We start from the raw sequence: 19855 nt of genomic DNA, 5'->3' as shown, positions 1-19855 counted from the left end.
CTTATTTTTTTACTTTTTCCTCAGGTAAGTTGGATCTTGGCAATTTTTATAAAACAAATTCACCCCCGGTGGGCAACGCTGCACAAAATCTTAACGCGATAGGTTAAGAAGCCAATTTTTGCAGTCGATTTAAATAACCGGGCCGCTATTTGCGACACCCGGTATATACTATCAGGTATTAGGAGGACATTCTCATGAAGTAAAATAATGGTGGAAATGTCTTCAGGTAAGAGCGATTTTGAAAATTTTATAAACTGCGTTTTTCAGGCTTAACATTGTTATGCCATAAAAATAACTAACTAAAACATTTCAAAATTAACTATCGCTAAACCGTGATTTTACTTGTACCCTTTTATTTCCTTACAACACTGGAAATATTGATGTCTTTTCTTTAAAAACATCTGAGTAAATTTTCTGACATTATATATATACAAAACGAATACAAAACGCGTAGAGGTACTGTACGCGTTTTGTATTCGCTTCTCTGGTCAGTTATGCTTAGCTGCTGCGATTAATTGAAACACCTCTATTGCTCTGACAACGCAGAAATTTTTTTCTTTAACTCGAACGTGAGTAAAATTTTGTAATTAGATCCATAAAAAAGAACAATTCACACTAGATAAAATAAAATTGTGGTTCAATGTGAAAACATCTTTATTTCAAATTGTGAGTCAAGACATAATTTCACATCTTAAAAACATTCAGAATTCCACAGCATTTGGAAGGCACTGTAAAATGTGACAGTGAAACACCGTTCAAGAGCTAACCACTGACTTAATTATATTAAAAAAAAACAATTCTAGATCAATTAAAGTACTAGAATATGATGGCAGTGAGAAGGGGGTCAAATGTTGAAGTGAGCTGTGCATTGTGCGTCTTCGTGAAAAGCTTTCGATCAAAGCTAATTTAAAGTTCTTGGGATGCCTAAGAATATTCAAGGCACTAATTGGCAGAGATGAGTTTATGTTTTTCTTATGCATTGGTTGTAGCTCTGTGTTTGGTTAAGCCAAAAATACAAAATTAAATGTTCCACCGCAAATAGTAGTGGCTATAATAACAGTATAATTCATCAGCACATTTTGTTTAGTGCGAAGGCATAAAATATTGGCGTTATGTAAATAGGTTACATGTAGCAGGCAATGAACAAATAAATGCGTTGTCTTACAACTTACATTATATTTACACAAATGAACTGTTTTAAACGGGAAACTCTAATTCACAGCAGAACGTTGCGAAGCACCATAACCCACGAAGATAAATGCAATCTTGGTGCCAGTGCAGCAAGCCCCTACAAACCACGTCACACCGAGCTGTTATTGGTTATCCTCATTTTATATGTGCATTTCAATATCAAGTTGTACTAAATAGGTTGTCACGCGTGGACTTGGAGAACATGCTTACTTGAGACCACATTTTCGTATTTAACTCTTACATTTAAGACTTCATCACACCGTTAAGAATATGGTTTGTGGCGGCTATGACACAAACTTGAGTCGCGTGTCGACCAAATAATGTCGTTTAACACCTGAGACGGTGGTGCAGAAAAGAAAGGCAACTTTTAGTTGAAGCAACAGACACAAAACGGAAAGTCTAAAACTCAGCTAAATGGTTTAATTCTCAAGCGTCCTGTTTATGGTCACAAAGCAGCTCTGAAACGCCTTCTACGCAGAGATCTCCTTTGTTGAAAGCATCTTCAAATGCAAAAAACATACACATTTGCAGATGATAAAACGGTCCAACCCTCAATACCATCATTGTCAACCACCTTCTGAACCGCAATCTTAGGTGTTAAATGACATGACTAGCTACCACCAGCTTGCCTGCGTACACTTAAAGTATCATCACTATCATGCAGACCGACATATTTAAACGCGCAGGACACCAGCGGATTCTTTGCCCCGCAGATGGAGTTATTATAATTTAAGCTAGAGGTTCCGCTGACGCTAGTGTGCTGTTGCGAAAGGAAGCACAAAGTAACCAGTCCAAATCGACTTCCGGTAATGCGTTCTCACGGAGGAAATCGGGTAAATGTTTTTCTGCGTTTGATGATAAGAGCAAATATTACGAAAATTAGAACGTAGCAAATAGCCTGGAACATTTCCGAATCGCGTACATAAAAAAATATTGGTCAGTTACAATGTTTTTCTTTCGAATGATTGGCATTACACTCAGTGTTAAAAGAGCTTCATACATGTATTTCTCTGCACTGATAGACAGTGTTAGCGCGAGCAAGGCGTCGGTGCTTTTCGGCAAGAAGAATTAACATGGAAGACACTCGAATGACATCTGGAAATCCAAGAGCGACAGCAAGAACTACGCAGTAACACTGGGTCAGGTAAATCCATCTGCATAAAGCCAATCAAAATAAAGTTAATGACAAGTAATTATACTCAGATTTGTAATAAATAAGTACTGTTTTATTTTCTCTGATCATGCATATGTGCAAATTTACTTGTTCTCCGTTCAATACATCACCTGCACACTCGAAATCTTTGAAAATGAAGAAAAGCAAGAAATGAAGCACCCGATAAAAGCTGCCCGGCACGGAAATAATAAAAAGAGAAACCTCGCATAGCCTACGTACATTATTCTTTACGTTTGCAATGTTTTTAAATGCTCGAACAGATGCACGATGAGGTCGTTTTCATATAGTGACAGGACCGCAATATAAGGAAGATAAAGGCGTCACCGGAGTGTTGGAGAAACTTGAATACATTCCAGATTCCTTTCGGTTGTCATTTTGTTTAGTATCGCCACTTGTTTTTACACACTTCATATGCAACACCCGAAAGTCGCGTAGGTGCTGGCGCCAGTTTAACCTCTAGCGTATATTATAATAAATCTAGGCTCCCACACACACATGGGAAAGGGGTGCTCATTATATCTCTATTATTTAGCGGTGCCACAAAACAAACACCTCCTATAAATATGAAGTTTTTGAAATAAGGTCGTTTGTTAGGCTAATTTATAAGTTAAAATTGAAGTCGTGAATGCATTGCCCACTTATATTGTTCTGACAGCTATATAAGAGCGCATTCTCCAAACCTGACAATGCTTTCTTGCAGGTGTTCGTAACTTCTTACACTAACCACAATTCGATGCATCGCCTGTGACATTATCATATTGTGACCGTTAATTTACTTGCCTTCCTCTAGGAGAGTGCATCTTTCGCACAAGACATCCTTATTAAAATGAAGTACTTAACTTACGAACGATCAACCCTATGGAATCTTCGTTATTCAAGTTACGAAACAAAATTACAATGACACAGGTTAGCTTCAATGTTGAAAGCTTAAGAGCAACAAAATAACATTAAAAAGAAGGTAGGTGGTAAAATCTAAACGTCCGGAAAGACATTAAGATGTTTAACAAAAATAAGTCGCTCACAATCTCCACGTTCCCAGAATACCGGTATATCGTGTTACTGAACGCACGAATATTCTTGATCATCCTCTTTTTGTTTTCCAATCATCTTAAATGCTTAAAATGAGCACCGGAAATATTTCATACGGAAGAACAACAAGTTTGACCATCGCTTGTCGCTGTGAAACGTGCTAATCACTTGTAGGTACTAGGCGAGCGAATCGCCCTTGTACGAAGTCATTGGGAGGTTTTCCTGATCGTCTTGGAACTCTTTTGGAGGGTCCAACACAATAAGATTAGAGTCCTGGAGTGACTCGCTGTTCGTGACCCCACGTCGTATTTTTTCCCAGAGGAAGAAGCCCTGTGAGCAACGGCACAAGACACAGTGCACTATTAGCAAATCTTCGGCGAAGGTGTAGAAAAGTTAACGTTTCCGAATCAAGCATTAACCTAGTAAAGCAGGCACTGGCGTTTATCACTCAAATAATGCGACCTGAAAGTTAGAATTTCTTAACCACAATATCTCATACACCCTTGTCATTAGAAGTATACAATGGGTTACCGTAGATATTGTCAAAAAAAAGTCTAGTTTGTAAACAAAAATAAGCGTCACGTCTAATAGCCCTTGAGGATACAGCTTTTTGGGTCAATTAATTGTTAAGGCATTTCCATAATTCTTCGCAGCTATTCGGCGGTACTTAAAGCCAACGTAAACAGAAACCGAATCCGCCAGAGTAAAACCACGCCATCTTCCAGGTGCCGCCTGTCACCAAGATTCGTCTGAAAGAACCACGGAGACGGTCTAAACTGACTGATTCTCCGTGAGAAAAAGAACAAACAAAAACGCTGACCCGAGGGTTGCGGGCACTCTCGAACGGCATTCGAGCGAGTCCGGCCAACTCTACATTCTGAGAATAGCATGCCTTACTGGTGCATACCATTTTTGGTAAACTGCAACCTAGGGGGTGTCCCCCGGACAAGTTTAATGGTACACTCCCATATTTGCAGTAGAAAACCACATCCTAACCATACATTAAAATGATAGAAGGACCAGGTTCATAGAACTCACAAAACAAAGGAGTATTTAGGTTTCCTGGTGCCAACGTGGTCCTCAAAAAAATTTGGGTTGAGCGAAAAGTGGCTTTACTCGAATAGCGCAGCGCCATTCTTAGCTTCAACCCTGCAAAGAGACGCCCTATGTCGCCGTTCTTTCCAGCACTGTGATGGCTGCTAATAAGCAACGCTATTCCCTTTCAACCACTATTCGCCCACCCCTACAAAATGAAAAAGATAATTGCTATATCTGGTGTCATACGTCGATTGGCTTCGGTTGCTATTACTTTGCCTAGTAAACTTTGATCTGCAGAGCCTCTAGAATAGGGGTTATAAAAGAGTGATTTGTAAAACACCGACTGCCGACAATCGACCTTCAACTTTTGCGCACGCAAAATTTACAATCGTCCAAATTGGTCATCACCCGCCAGGTAAAAGGCGCGAATGTCTTCCAACTTTCTTACCAGTGACATCGCAAATCGCGTAAATCACTAAATTAATACGAGTCTAAAAGGAGCAAAAGTAAAAGCTCGGTATTCTGTTAGTCGAAAGTGTAGCGAAATTTAGTATTACGATGGGGCTTTCAAGGTTTTCTAATACTCGCTGGTCCTTTATACGGGCAGTTCCTGGTGCGTCGCTATAACAACAGTGTATTTGAGACATAAGAAACCTATATATTTTTCAAATGACTTATTAAATATTCCACTCAGTCACACATTATACTTTCCCATGTTAATATACTTATCAATGTTATCTAATTCACCGTCTTCAAATGAAAAAAAAAAACAAATTCGTGTTTTAATGGCTTATATTCCGCAAAACTTACACTTATTTAAAGTTGACAACTGAACACAGAACCGATTTTCTACCTGATCTATGGTAAAACAATCTTTTTGCGTTATACACCCATGGCCATATGTGCTTCTTTTAGCTTTTAATTACTAACTATTTTTGTAGCTTGATTATGCAACAGGAATATACGTATCGTAATATCATTCGTTGAAATTTAGGGTTGTTTGTGAATGCCATTCAAGCGTCTCTTTCAGACACCGAAGTTTTCTGAATATTTGAGGTAACATCTAATATAAGATAAACGACGACGTGATTTTCCCCTCTAGACGAAAAAAATTTAGATTTCGAGGGCTTTTGATCGTAAAACAAATGTTACACTCATACCAACCCTTTCTTTCCTGGAAGTACAGCGGATCTTCCAAAGGCACTCAAGGACGACAATGATGAGGGACACCAGGCAGCCAATAGTGAGCGCAACGACCAAGGCCCCTATCGAGAAGGCCTCCTTCTGGCTAGCCCCTTCCGAAGAGGCGCCGCTAGCGCAGCGCTTGACGGACACGGGACTGGACCACCACCTGTGCCGGAGCGCACGAAGCGTGCCGTCTTCTTGAAGTTGCAGGATCTTGTTGGTGAGGAGTTGCGTGATGGGTGAACCTGCAAGTCATTCGTACGTAAAATACAGCAACGCTAACTGTAAACACAGTCTGCGCACGCTGATGTTTCTAATGCACTCTTCTAACTAAGGCCGCTCACAAGTACACGAATCCGCCATTAGATCGGCTTCTCGCGAGGTTAGCGGGATCGCCGCTAAACAACATAAGTTGCGCTCATATTGCTTTGGGTAGAGTTTAGACAACGTTGTAGAAACATAACTTTTTCTTTTATAAATCTTCATCTATTGTGGGTTTCCCCTTTGGGGGACCACTTAGAAACACAGAAGGTTCTTCGGGCCCGGATAACGACGTGTTTATTTTACGACAAAGGCCACACGTTTGCCCGAGGGCCAACAATGTCACAGATGACGGCGCTGTCTCTTTTGACAGGATCGCCAGTCAGAGTCCGTGCTGCCGCTATTGAGAATATCACGGAAGGGGGAGTATCAGAAAAAGAAACGAAGGCTCCGTCGATCAGAGCCTCCTTCAGCGAGAGTTCGTGACATTGGATTTGGACCGTCCTATATAGCCTGCGGGAATGCACGCGCCCGGGGGGGTCGGATGTAGGTTGGCTCCCCGGAGGAGCGGACGTGTCCAAGTCATGATCTCGAGGGGTGTGACTTTGGCCAATCACCCGAGAAGAGCGAGGGAGAGCCGACCGCAAGGGAATACGGCTTCCCCTCGCATCCGGGACGCGCCCCCACATGGCGACGTCCCATGGCCTGCCTGAGCTAAGCCTAGATAGAAATGCAGGGAACACGTGGTTCACACACTATTTCAAGCAAATTTCCCGTAAGTAGTGATAAAAAAAATCACAACAAAATACGGATCTTGTGTTTACATAAGAAGGCATATTTAGCGATACCAAATTGTATTCTAGTTAGTTGTCCGATATTTTTTTTTTAATTGAATTGAAATTATTTTACTAAACCAAGAGTTTTTTTTGTTTTATAATTGTTTCTCAGCGTTCAATATTTTGTTTTTTTTAGTTTTAATATTAAGTTTCATATTTAAATAAAAATTATAATATTGAACACCAGAATAATTTTCGTTAACGTTTTTTTTTTTTTTTTTTTGCATCCGCCCTTTTCTGTAATTTTGCCGGATATCTTCGGAGCTATGACAAGCTACGTCTGGTGGAACATGAATGGCGGGTACTTCCACCATAATATTAAATAAAATATAGCATTGATATTAAGAGCTAATTTAGCTCCCAAACTGGGTTTATATTCGTGTTCATTACAAGTTTGCTTCCAAGTATGCCAACCTAATTTAATAATGGTTTTCTAGATTTGTATATCGCGATCCAGATTCGGGTTTTTTTCAAAAATGATAATTAGAGTGTTAGAAAACCTTGACCATAATAATGTTTTGATCATTATTTCTCCGTCTACTCGCATGTCTCCTTTAGTAAACAAACTGAACGATGCCTTTCTACCCAAAAGCATGCTTTTTTATATTATGCTTTCATGACCCTGCGCTTTCATTGTTTGTCAAAAAGGGAGGTTCTGTACACGAATCTTTGTGAGTTAGGCACACGTGACGTTTATTTAGAAGTAGCAGTTGAATTTATTTTCAAAGCTGTTAGATTTTATTATATTATCCTTCCAATATTAATCTTTATGTTTATGACGCTAATCCAATTAATGCAAGGGTGCAAGCAAGCTGGATAAAAATGTTGAAAATAATCCCTTGAGCAGGGGAACAAGGGGTACAAAGGACATACACAAATTTCCAAAATCAGATAGGTGACTGGTGCGCAACCGAAATGATCAGCCTGGTCCTGGTATCGACTCTATCGAGCCAGTGACCTAGACATTTCTAACGGAGCGCTGACCTAGCAATTGGGAGCTAGACATCAGTAGAGCAATCGGGTTTCATCAGCTGCCACCAGTCTCACACCGCCAAGGGTGAACGGCCTGCATTTTAAGGTTATAATATTAATGCAATTAATGCAAAGGTGCATGCGAGCAGGACAAGAATGAAGAAAGTAATCCCTGGGGAAGGGAAACAAGGCGATAGAGAAAAAACACAAATTTTCATACGCAGCTAGGTGGTTTTTACGCGACCGAACGAATTCTCCTGGTCCTGTAAACGAACCAGGGACCTCTCCATTTTCAGTGGAGAGCTCTTCCAACTGAGCTAACAAGGAGTTAGACATCAATGAAGCAAACGGAGTTTATCAGCTGCCACCCGTCTACTAATAAAACCCATTTGATTTACTAACGGCTAACGCCTGGTTAGCTCAGATGGTAGAGTGCCCCCCTGGAAATAGAGAGGACTCTAAATCGATTCTAGGACCAAGCGGAATTTTTTTGGGTGGCGCACGACTTACCTACTTGTGTTTGTAGATTTGTGTTCGTCCTTCGTCCCAATATTCCCCTTCTCCATGTATTTCTTTAGTCATTCGTGTCCAGCTCGCTTGCACCTTTGCACTAATTGCATTATCACGTGACTTTAAACTGCAGGCCGTTCACCCTTGCTGGTGTTGGACTGGTGGCAGCAGATAAAATCCCTTTGGTCTACTGACGTCTAACTCGTAGTTACCTTAGTTGGTAGAGTGCTCCACTGGAAATAGACAGGTCACTGGTTCGAGACCAGCAAAAGGCGGATTTTTTCCGTCACGTCCCAGTCACCTAGCTGCGCTTGGAAATTTGTGTTTGACCTTTTTGCCCTTCTCTCCGTTTTCCGGGTAATATTTCCGTCATTCTTGTCCAGCTCGCTTGAACCTTTGCATTAATTTAATTTTCACCCTAACCTTAAAATGTATGCCGTTCACTCGTTTTGGTGTAAGACTGGTGCCAGCTGATAAAACCCTTTCGCTCTGCTGACGTCTAACTCTTGGTTTGCTTAGTTGGTAAGACCTCCACTGCAAATGAAGAGGTCCATGATTTGGTACCAGAACCAGGCGGTTTTTTTTCAGCCGCGCACCAGTCACCTTTGCATAACTTAGCTGTGTTTAGAGATTTGTGTTTGTCCTTTGTCCCTCTTGTCCCACTTCTCCAGGGATTACTTTCGTCATTCATGTTTCTGTATACATAAGTTGAGGAAATGCACGCCAACGAAATTAATATGCGGTCAGGCATAAAATTAGTAAATTAATGAGGAACAACACCAAACGTTTAAGGGAGCAATATTGTGCCTAGAAAACAAATAAAGTAAACATACATCGTCCGAAGGAAAAGGAAAGGCGACTGCCTTAATGTTGCCAGTCCTTCATTTTTATAGACTATATAGCCAAAAATATTGTGCGCAGTAAGAAGTGATAACTTACAAGATACTGCTAAAACGTTCTAGAAGAGTCGCGAAAGATAAAAAATAAGAACTAGCCGGTGGGGTTTACACCCGGTGCCTTCGTGTGGAAGCCGTGTGCGATGTAATCTGTTACGCACGCGTCAGTATATGGCACATTCCACCTTCTTTGTAGATTTTCCTTACTCTTTGTGGCTTTACGTTACACCTGAACTAACTTCGTTTACTGTGAGACTGAACCGTGAAACATAAAGAACTGCTTACTTCACGCTGTCAATTGTCTCGTGTGTTTTTTTGTTTTTTTAGTTAACAAGAATTCTGGTAAGAGCCAGTTTATTATTTCGGGAACAACGGGAATCCGGACCCTGTCGCACGAATTTATTAAATGCGTGCTAATTTTGAATGTGAAATCTAAGTAGATGTTTATCTCATGTTCAGGCACAAGTATATGGATCTTAGCATGTAATTATATATATATATATATATATAAAGGTAATGAGTGAAGATTGTCAAGAGCAGCCGTATTAATATTGTGAACGAAGAGGGGAGAAGGCGATTACTAAAATAATTGCATTAAAGCTAGGAAAGGAAAAGGAAAAGAGAACTGGCAAAAAATTGGCCGAGGTGCGGGGATCGAACCCGCAATCTTCGCCTATGGGACGACGCCTCAACCGATTAGTCCACTGATCTCTATTGTAGTAGGCTGGATCGCGGATCGGGAGCCCGTCGACGTTGCCACCGGCGGCCATTGCTTGACACCAGGCAATGCACGCAAGTCTATGGTAGAAGCGCACAAAAGTAAGCACATTAAAGCTTGTACAATGCCCCCCAAACTTAACGCCGCCACTGGGTTCCCGAACATTGAGCTCTCGTCGGCTACTTACTATTAAATTTGTCACCAAAACGTTCGGGATGCCTTCTCAGGACGGGATAGAAATCGGGACTTCTAACTTTCTTTAGATAATTCAATCGGCCGCCGCAGGGACTGTCAGAAACGGCAAATGCCGTGGCGGCGTTACGTTTGAGGTGCGCTGTACGCTGTACTCGGAGGCGAGTAGTTTACAGTGTGCTGCGATTCTTATATCGGGTGTCTGGAGATGGAATCGGTATTTGTCAACTTCGATTAAAAAATTAAACGGACCGGAGCACCTACGGCTGAGCTGGCAAGTCCTCGGGGACGACCAGAAGTTGATGCACGACAAAGAGTTGAGTTCCATCTCGACAGCGGCTTTCCCGGAGTGAGTGAATTCCGCGTAGGAAAGCCTTCGAGCTTGTCGTCTGCTAAACCCAACTCAACGAAATCGCCACCGACATTGTGCAAACTCTATAGGTAACTGTCGCCTCATTGAGCTCAACTACATTTTTTCGCCCAGGGGAGCCACTCGCGACCACGAAATATTTATTTATAGGAACTGAGAGCGCTATCAGTCTTAATGTTTGTAAGGCAGGCTATTTGAAGGGCTTATCGAAAAGCAGCAAAAATGTTTCCGTGCCGACAACAGCCTAGAATCTGGGGAAATGACACTTGTTCTCGATTTCCCCATAGAGTTCTATGCATTTGGTGGTGTCAATCAATGGCCGCCGGTGGCGACACTCGGCCCCAGCTGCCGAGGCCGCGGTCCGCGATCCAGCCTACTATAATAGAGATCAGTGGATAAAACTATCTCGGCCACTAGTTTCGGCGAACTCAATTTTCGACCAGCTCTTTTTGTACTGTTAGTCCCGAATTTGATGAACTGGGTGGACGACAGCCGTTGCTGATTTAGGGCCCATACTATAATTGCGGCAGTGACGTGGCACGCCATTCCAGCTTGCAAATGTCGGAAAGGGCCCGACTTCCAGAATATCTAGAGAATCACTCCTCCCCATAGGGACAGGCTGCACAGTATATAGAATGGTAGTCAGGGAAGACTGACAAGTGCAGCCGTAGTAATATTGTGCTAACGTAGCGATGCAGGCAAGTTAAGTATGCATGTTGAAAAGTAGTGAAAGCGCACAATAAAGACGAATACGAAGACGGAGAGGTACAGCGCTCGTCCTGTTCGTCTCTCCATCTTCGTGTTCGTCTTTATTGTGTGCTTTCACTACTTTTCAACACTAATATTGTGAACGAAAAGAAGAGAAAGCGATTATTGATGTGAACACCTCGGAAAGAACCAGCGGCAAAGAAACTTGTACGAGAGTAAAGGAACAAACACAACAGGACGGCGCTGGACTAACAGCTGTTGTTTATTACACAAAAGGGGAATGAAAGAAAACAAGAAGAATCCTAATCAGATAAAAATATATAGGCGCACACACACGTGCCAACCAAGCAGCATATTCTGTAGCGATAGGCCCAATCAGTGGCTACGTAATGTCCGTCATAGTCGATCGCAGGTACCCGAGCTCTTTGTCAGATTACGCCACTGATGGTTCGATGACGCATCTCTCAACAAGTGGCGTCAGCGAACAGTCAGTGGCGTTATCTGACTATTTTTCACTAAATAATCATTTAATTAACAAATCTTCACTAATTATCTGACTTATCGGGAATGTTAGCCACCTACATTATGTACCCCTGGCCGTATAACTCACTGGCACAAATCGCATAAATATCGCTCTCCTGGCTTTTATTTTTAAATAGTGTAAAAAAAATATATATACATATATATATATAAATATATATATATATATATATATATATATATATATATATATATATATATATATATATATATATATATATATATATATATATGTATATATATATTCAGGGTGTTTCACGAAACATGGACAAATTCGATATTGCGAAAACTAAGTGTCGCAACAAACAAAAAAATATTTTTGTCGTTTTGGTCCTGGGCCAGGAGCCTAATTAGAAAAATGATTAAAGGCCAGGATAATTAGATTGCTAATTATTTTCGCGTAATTACCTTTTTTTAATATTGTGTTTAAGGGCATGCTTTCAATTAAAAAATTGCTCATCATCGTCGAAAAACACTAAATCAACAATTTGCAGAACGATAGTAGGCACGCGAAGCATTTTACGGCTTTCTGAAAAAACGCACAAATTCGACAGGTTTTTTAGGTTTCGGTTTGCAATCGGAGCACAACTCGGCACCGAGTGGACCGCATCCCGTGGAGAAATTCTGCAACCAACCTCTCCTGCGCTGTCATTGCGCGGCGCAGCAGAGGCTGGTTGCACTATTTCTCCACCGAACGCGGTGCAATCGGGGTCGAGATGCGCTCCGATAGCAAACCGAAACTTAAAAACCCGTCGAATTTGTGCGGTTTTTCAGAAAGCCATAGAATGCTTCGCGTGCTTTTATCCTTCTGCAATTTGTTGATTTAGTGTATTTTTGAGGAAGCTGAGCAATTTTACAATTAAAACCATGCCCTTAAACACAATATTAAAAGTTAATTACGCAAAAATAATTAACTTAATTACCCCGGACTTTAATAACTTTCCTATATTGCCCCAAGTCCAGGACCAAAACAACACAAACCTTTTTTTGTTACGAGCGTAGTTTTCGAAATATCGAATTTGTCCACCTTTCGTGCAACATCCTGTATATATACATATATGGCGAATGAGGCTGCCTAGATATTATATATAAGTTGAATGAGGTAAGATTAACAAGTGCAGCAGAACAGATCTTGTGCGCAAAACGAATGGAGGGCTGTCTAAAATTTGGGCTAAGACCAGGGACCAATCCCACAACCGTCGCTTATCCAAGGTGACGCTTTAACCGATTAGACCACCCCGGCCACTGCATCAGACCCTGTTCTTGACCAACTCTTTGTGTACTGTTCTTTCCGGTTCGCTTAACTTGCAGACAACAGTCACTTGATGAATTAAAGGCCCATGACAGTTCCGACTTGTGACACTGACGAGGCACGTCGTTTTAGCTTGCTAATGCCGGAAAGGACCCGTCTACCAATGATTTAAATAGCCACTAACGCCATTAAGGGGGACATATTACCGTGTGGTGTGGCGAAACCGAAGCCTCCCGTTTCCAGGAACCCGGGTAACTGAGCGAATGAGCAGTCGTGGTGCACGAGGTAGTCGACTGTTTGAGAGTCTGTGAGGAATGCGTAACCGGGCTCGTTCTTCACTCGATCGACACCTTCGGCGAGAGTGTTCGTAAACACAGTTGTGGTTGACATCTCCATGACAGACCATACGCGTTGCAGACATGGATCGGCTGAGTCCTGAACAGAGAAAGGCGAGAGCAAGAAAAAATTCTAATTATTATTTATATATCTACATATATAGAATTACATTCAAGATGTGTACAAATATTCGCAGAAATATTCAATTAGTTTAACCGTCAGGGTGTAGTGGCATGTGTGACACAAGCTCATCCAGTCTCAAATTATTCGACCTCTTGGTTCGCGAACACACTGCAATAGTTTTTTTTTTTTTTTACATATGGTATTTTTTTTCCGATGAGAAAACAAATTATAATATATATATATATATATATGGTGTTTCAGTGAACGCAAGTCAAATCGCTCCTGCGAAAACTCTTCATCGCAACGAAAAAAGGCTGGTGGCGTTTTAGTCCTGGGTCAGGGGCTCATCTAGGAAAATTATTAGCGTCCGGGATAATTAAGTGAATTAATTTTGCGTAATTACCTTTTTTATTATTGTGTTTAAGGGCATGGTTTAAATTAGAAATTTGCTCAGCATCATCGAAAAACACTAAATCAGCAAATTGCAGAACGATAGAAGGCACGCAAAGCATTTTACGGCTTTCTGAAAAACCGTACAAAATCGACGGGTTTTTAAGTTGTGGTTTACTATCGGAGCGCATCTCAGCCCCAGCGTCACCGCGCCCCGTGGAGAGATAGTGCAACCAGCCTCTGTTGCGTCGCGCGATGACAGCGCAGCAGAGGTTGGTTGCACTATCTTTCCATGCGGCTGAGACGCGCTCCGATAGCAAACCGAAACTTAAAAACCCGTCGATTTTGTGCGGTTTTTCAGAAAGCCGTAAAATGCGTAGCGTGGTCTCTATCACTCTGCGATTTGTTGATTTAGTGTTTTTCGATGATGCTGAGCAATTTTCTTATTTAAACCATGCCCTTAAACACAATATTAAAAAAGTTAATTACGCAAAAATAATTAACAACTTAATTATCCTGGACATTAATAATTTTCCTAAATGGGTCCCTGTCCCAGGACCAAAACGCCACCAGCATTTTTTTGTTGCGATGAGTGGTTCTCGCAGGAGCAATTCGGCCTGCGTTATATATATATATATATATATAGATATATATATACTTAGAAGCCACCGAGGGTCGAACAAACTTGGAAGGTTTAATTCAACATATATAAGTTATACAGAAACTGCGACGTTTCGAAGGGGGACCCTTCTTCCTCAAGCGGGACTTGAAAAGTGAGACCTCAAATGTCGAGCGAAATACCGCAGAAGCAAGAAAAACAAAAAAAAAGGAAAAAAAATACAGAGAACATTTGAGGTCTCACTTTTCAACTCCCGCTTGAGGAAGAGGGGTCCCCCTTCGAAACGTCGCGGTTTCTGTATAACTTATACATGTTGAATTAAACCTTCCAAGTTTGTTTGACCCTCGGTGGCTTCTACTTTTATAAAATACGCCTACAGCCTACTTAGCCCCAAGATATATATATATATATATATATATATATATATATATATATATATATATATATATATATATATATATTAGCAGGTGCTATCGCGCCTTTAATAAGCGCCATATACCTACCCTCTAGGTAGAGTAGACTATGTGCCACACCTTTTTTATTATCTTCGTGCAAGTAAATTCTTATTAATATAATTCCGTAGAACGTTTGACGTAAAAAAAATTGTCCGGACCAAAACCTTACTCTGAGAAAAGCCTTGATCGGTCCCTTCAAGACACAGCCGTAACTGATACGTGACTGCTTTGCAAGCTCCTGGATACTTTGTATAGATGGAACGTGCAGCCTCTGAGCGATCAGCTGAGAGGCCAGACTTGCTGTGTAGGAGGATATAAGTACGAAGGCAAACATCCACCAGGCAGCTGCCATTATCCGTGTTGCAAGGGCCCTGAGACAAGTGAAAAAACAAACATCATGTGCACAATTTGTGTTAATAAGGAACTTGATCAGTCCTAAAATCACGGCATTACTGCGTCCATGTTTTTTCATGCTGGTGAAATTGTAAGGCAATGCCTATAGAAGACTCCGTAAAGAGCCTAGATTGGGTTGAATTTCCCAGTCTCGAAATGAGTGGCGCAACCTGCAAGAAAAGAGGGTTCGAAGATTCCGGCAGTTAAAATATGTGCAGATAGGAGAGGAGAAAGAAGAAGCGTTTTAGAAGGAACTTGGGGGCAAAAAGAAAAAAAACACCATAGTGAAAAAAATAGAAGAGCCCAATCTATTCACTGCTGTTCAATAAACAATTAGAAAAAAACTGGCAACAGTGAAAATAAAGCTAGATTTCTCGGGTATACTGAAGTATGGGACGCCATCTTAAAGAATGTTCCCGGTTTGTTTACGTCGCCCCAGTGCGAGCTTGGTGGTGTGGTTGAGGAGGTCGCGAATAAAGTACCAGCACCGCTTTTTGTTGTTTTTGTTGTTGTTGTTTTTTGTCACGCACCGAGACTCGTGTTTTCTTCGGCTCAGTGTAAAAAATGCGCGGGGTGACAATATTTATGTATTAAAAGCGAAAGTGGCATTGTTTTCTTTAATGTTGTTTGTATGTTTCAATGATACGCTTACGTCCACATTCTTGTGAAAGATAATCATGTGGTCGTAAGCTATACAAGTTGACAGGCTTCAGATTTTATCCTTATGTGATTTAAGCGATGTTTTCGCGAGCCTATGTAACATGACGTACACATTTATTGGGGATTCGGTGACTACGGCCCCAGCGATTGTATTTCAGTGTACTCAAAATTCCTGGCTGCTAAACACTTTAGCAGCTTGCTGACAGCACCCGAAGAAGTAGGTTTCATGTATAGAAGCAGCTGTTCGAACGCAGTCTTCCTTTCCGTTCGCTTGGCCGGTACAGGCACATTATCAATGCGGACTAATTATGTAAAAACATTAATTTCGTTACGATTATTACTGGGTTGTTTTTAAGCTCTGCCATATAGTCTAAGATTTGCACACATGCACAAGAACGTACATACCTCAAACTCTGTCGCTCAAAATTTAGTGTTATATATTTTTCAGTATGTCGTATTTACGGCCGAATCACGTTGTCACGCCCGGTCAAATCTAGTTGCTGAAATTACCACTCCTTGAGAAAAAGTTACGACAATTATCGACTGTAAAAACCTTGTGAGATATAGCGTCACTTTGAATTATATTTTGTAGCCTGAACGCTGTAATTATCCCGCAGCTTAGATCTGCCGACGAACAGGGGAGACCGTAGTCTAAATTAATTTATCATTTACCAACGCAAGTCTCTGCACTAATAATGTCTGATTTTCATGAATACCAACGGTAACTGTACGTCTAGTTTATCACCTACTTGCAAATCTCTTCGTCAAACGGGTCTCTTCCCGCCGAACGGGACATCGTCACCCCGACCGCGGTGGACTTTAAGTGCGGACATCACGCCAGAACGTCGACAAATAGTCTTCCTTCACTAATTCTGGAAACTAAACCACTCTCCCCCTGACTTCGCGCAACAAAGCGCATTAAGTACTGTGACAATGTAGTACTGTAACGTTGAAGCGTGCACATACTGGCATGAGCGACGCGGCACCATCCAAGACGGCGTCAGGAGCTAGTTGCTTTTCAGTGCACCAAATATAGCTCTCTTTTATCTAAAGGGTCGATAGAGCCTGCACGAACTTGCTTCTTTAGCCGAGGGAGTGCCCGTGCTCGCTTGAGCACGTGTTCATCTATTTTCACACCACAACCCCTAGAACGGGTGATTTTCTAAAATGGTTAATTCCCAAAATTCCAATGTGAGGGGAACTCGAAAACGTCAACGAAGCGACGTCCGCTAATAACTAGAATTCGTAATGCGAACACTCGCAAAGGTTTGAGCGCATATTATATCTTGTCACTATTTTGATTAGAACCTGTGCATTCAGGTACGTTAGTAAGCTTTTGTGTTTTTATTCATCAACGTAGCTTAACGTAGCATTGACGTTACTTGTGGCTTAAATATTACTTAAGCATTTGCGCCTCGTCAACAAGAAAATTGAAAAAAAAAAATCGTGACAAACTTCGGTGAAGGACTCCTTTTTGTATAACGTAAACAGGTGCTATGTATGGTCGCCAAAAAAGGAGGTTTTCATTTTTTGTCAACACGAGCACCCCAGAATTGAGGTGAGACCAAAAACATCATAATAATGAAAAATAAAGAACCTAAGTGTGTTCCCGTGTTCAAACGAACGACGTTCCCGTGCTCCCATGATCAAATGGAACGCATTCCCTTCAGTAGGAAGGGAGGAGCGCCACCGCTCCATCATGCGTCGCAAGAACTCGAACACGAACTCGTTAGGTTTCCGAGGAAGCGGCAAAATAACAGCCTCAACTTTTTTTTTATCTACATGTCTGTAACTCTTTTTGAATTTGGGAGTCACCGTTTAGTAGTTACCATTCCAAGGACCGCCATCACGATATTTAAAGTTGGTATTTTCAAAATAGTTTTGTAAGGACGAGCTCTCTTTTTTTAATGCTGTACAAAATTCCTGCCACCACAGAAGAAAGGATGCACACTGATTTGCAAGGCCGGCTTTTTTTTTTGCCTCCTGGCGACAGACACGAATGAAGGCTGGCTTGCTACGGATAGTTGCGCAAAGGACATAAGACAGTAACTGAAAAACCAAAGACCATGACTCTGCACCCCTAGCGCCGGGTGCAGTTGTCTGGTGTTCCGTTGCTTGAACGCTGTTATGAAAACCGATTTGATCTTCGGACAACGAGTCAGTCAACGAATGACGTAGAACAGCGCAATCACGACTTTTTTCTAGTTGTGCCGGGGTCTGTCTGGCTTCCTGACGAGCCCGGGCACTCTCTCGAACAAGGAAACAAGATCCTGCTGGCTCTACCGAGCAGCAGTGACCTATATCGGGCTCCTCAAAGTTTCTTTTGTTCCCATTTTGGCTAATCTTTTTTTTCCCCCAACACGCGAAGTTCATTCTAGAACATCTCTTTCTTCGCCTTTCTAAACCACGCATTGTTTCATCCTCAAAATGCTCAAACCTCATTTGCTGCGAGGTAGTTCGAGTAATTTCTAAAATGGTGAACTCTAACATGGTCTTCAGATTCCGTTGGGTTGCGTTTTGTTTTGTTTAATGGACCTTTTTTCAATATGTGTGTGCTGGGAGTAAATGATGTTGGTACCCTCCTTCTCTTTTTGCTGGCCGTTCATAGGGGGAGGATAGCTTTCACCAACTACCAGACTACAGATTTTCCGAAATAAAAAGGAAGCCATGTTCGGTTGGGCTGTTAGGTCAATTCGTCTCAAAGAGCCAACAGAAGGTAGCTGATGATTTACGTCGGAATGTAATCAAAGCGCGTGGTATAACGGAGTGGAAAAGCTTGCCAGCACTTTTTTTTTTTAGCCGCTCAATTTCTAACATTTTATACACCTAGGTTGCTGCACATATTTGGGAAAAAAGGTGGGGCTTGCATCATGAATCGCACACCCACGTGTTTCTGGTATTTTGTTAGTACGGTTAGGACGCGGGTTCTATTTTGTTTCTGTTGTATATCGTCGGACTGTGAGCTCAGTTTTTTGCTTAACGGCGCGAGAGTGGTCACGGAAGATTCGTTGCCGACACACCCTACCACGGTCGGCTCCGGATGTTGGGCCTTGCGCACCGCGGCCAAGAGGATGACTCGGCCTTGGCACCGAACGTTACCGACCTGCGTGATCCAATCCTATGAGGCTTCCTCTCCCGAAGTGCCTGAATCAGACCGATTGTCTGTGACTTGCACTGACCGCTGCACCTCGCGCGCCGTGGCCTAAATGAAACAAGCCCGATACTCCCGAATTATCCGTCTTTACATCTCCCGCACCTACGGGAGCCTCAACCTGCCCGACCACTCCCTAATGACGTATTTTCCCCATTCCATTACTGAACTCTTGCATTTCGTTCTTTGCTGTGGAAATTATGTATCCCTGTCAATTTACGCTCTCTTGTTGGCTTCTCTCTAGGTTCTCGATCATTATTCGTTCAATTTGGTAATTATCACTTCATTAAATGTGTTCATTATGTTTGTGGCGAGTTGGCATTCCCTCTCACTCTGATGGTACGTTTGTGACACAGGTGCAGAGCCAGACACTCAGGCGACAACTGAAAGAGTGTGTGTGTGGGAGGGGGGGGGGGGAAGAGTGAGTGGCGGCAACTTTACTGGGTAGGCAAGTTTTACAGGGATGCTAGTGAGACCTGGAACAAACGTGATCGTTGCAACTCGGCATGTCGAATTTGTGTAACGTATTTCAGTTAGGATATTTTCCCTTCCTTTCTCTATTGCAATACGCAGATGTTACGTTCTGTAACGACACACGTTAATTTTGTAATTATGGAACTTGTAACGGGAACTTGTTCCTAGGTTGAAAAGGAACGAAGAACGACGTTTTGTCCTAGATTTAGAGGACCGTGTACAACACTGGAAATTCTTTATATTCCTGAAAATAGTTATTAGCCATCACAATATTTGTTTTTAGCAATGTAGCCATATTGCTCGTTTCGTAATTTGAGTAAACGTAACAAGCGTAAAACTTGTCAAAAACCGTTGACTCAGGGGTAGCAAAACAATAAGGGGA

At 41.8% G+C, this 19855-nt stretch overlaps 1 protein-coding gene across 1 annotated transcript in view; it reads right to left on the bottom strand.

Moving 5' to 3' along the window:
- Positions 1–679: 679 nt before the first annotated feature.
- The window catches only part of LOC8039158 (glutamate receptor ionotropic, kainate 2), a 62348-nt gene continuing 43172 nt past the window's right edge, over positions 680–19855 (bottom strand). Inside the window, exons 4-7 of the mRNA XM_040216011.3 lie at positions 14965–15166; positions 13079–13307; positions 5597–5862; positions 680–3724 (exon numbers count right to left, since the gene is read on the bottom strand). Of these exons, the coding sequence (XP_040071945.3) occupies positions 3572–3724; positions 5597–5862; positions 13079–13307; positions 14965–15166 (850 nt within the window). The 3' untranslated portion in view covers positions 680–3571. The remainder of the gene's footprint in view (positions 3725–5596; positions 5863–13078; positions 13308–14964; positions 15167–19855) is intronic.

This window comes from Ixodes scapularis, unplaced genomic scaffold, assembly GCF_016920785.2.
Source record: "Ixodes scapularis isolate PalLabHiFi unplaced genomic scaffold, ASM1692078v2 PGA_scaffold2__306_contigs__length_199485367, whole genome shotgun sequence".
NCBI lineage: Eukaryota > Metazoa > Arthropoda > Arachnida > Ixodida > Ixodidae > Ixodes > Ixodes scapularis.
This window is presented reverse-complemented; position numbering and strand designations above follow the sequence as displayed.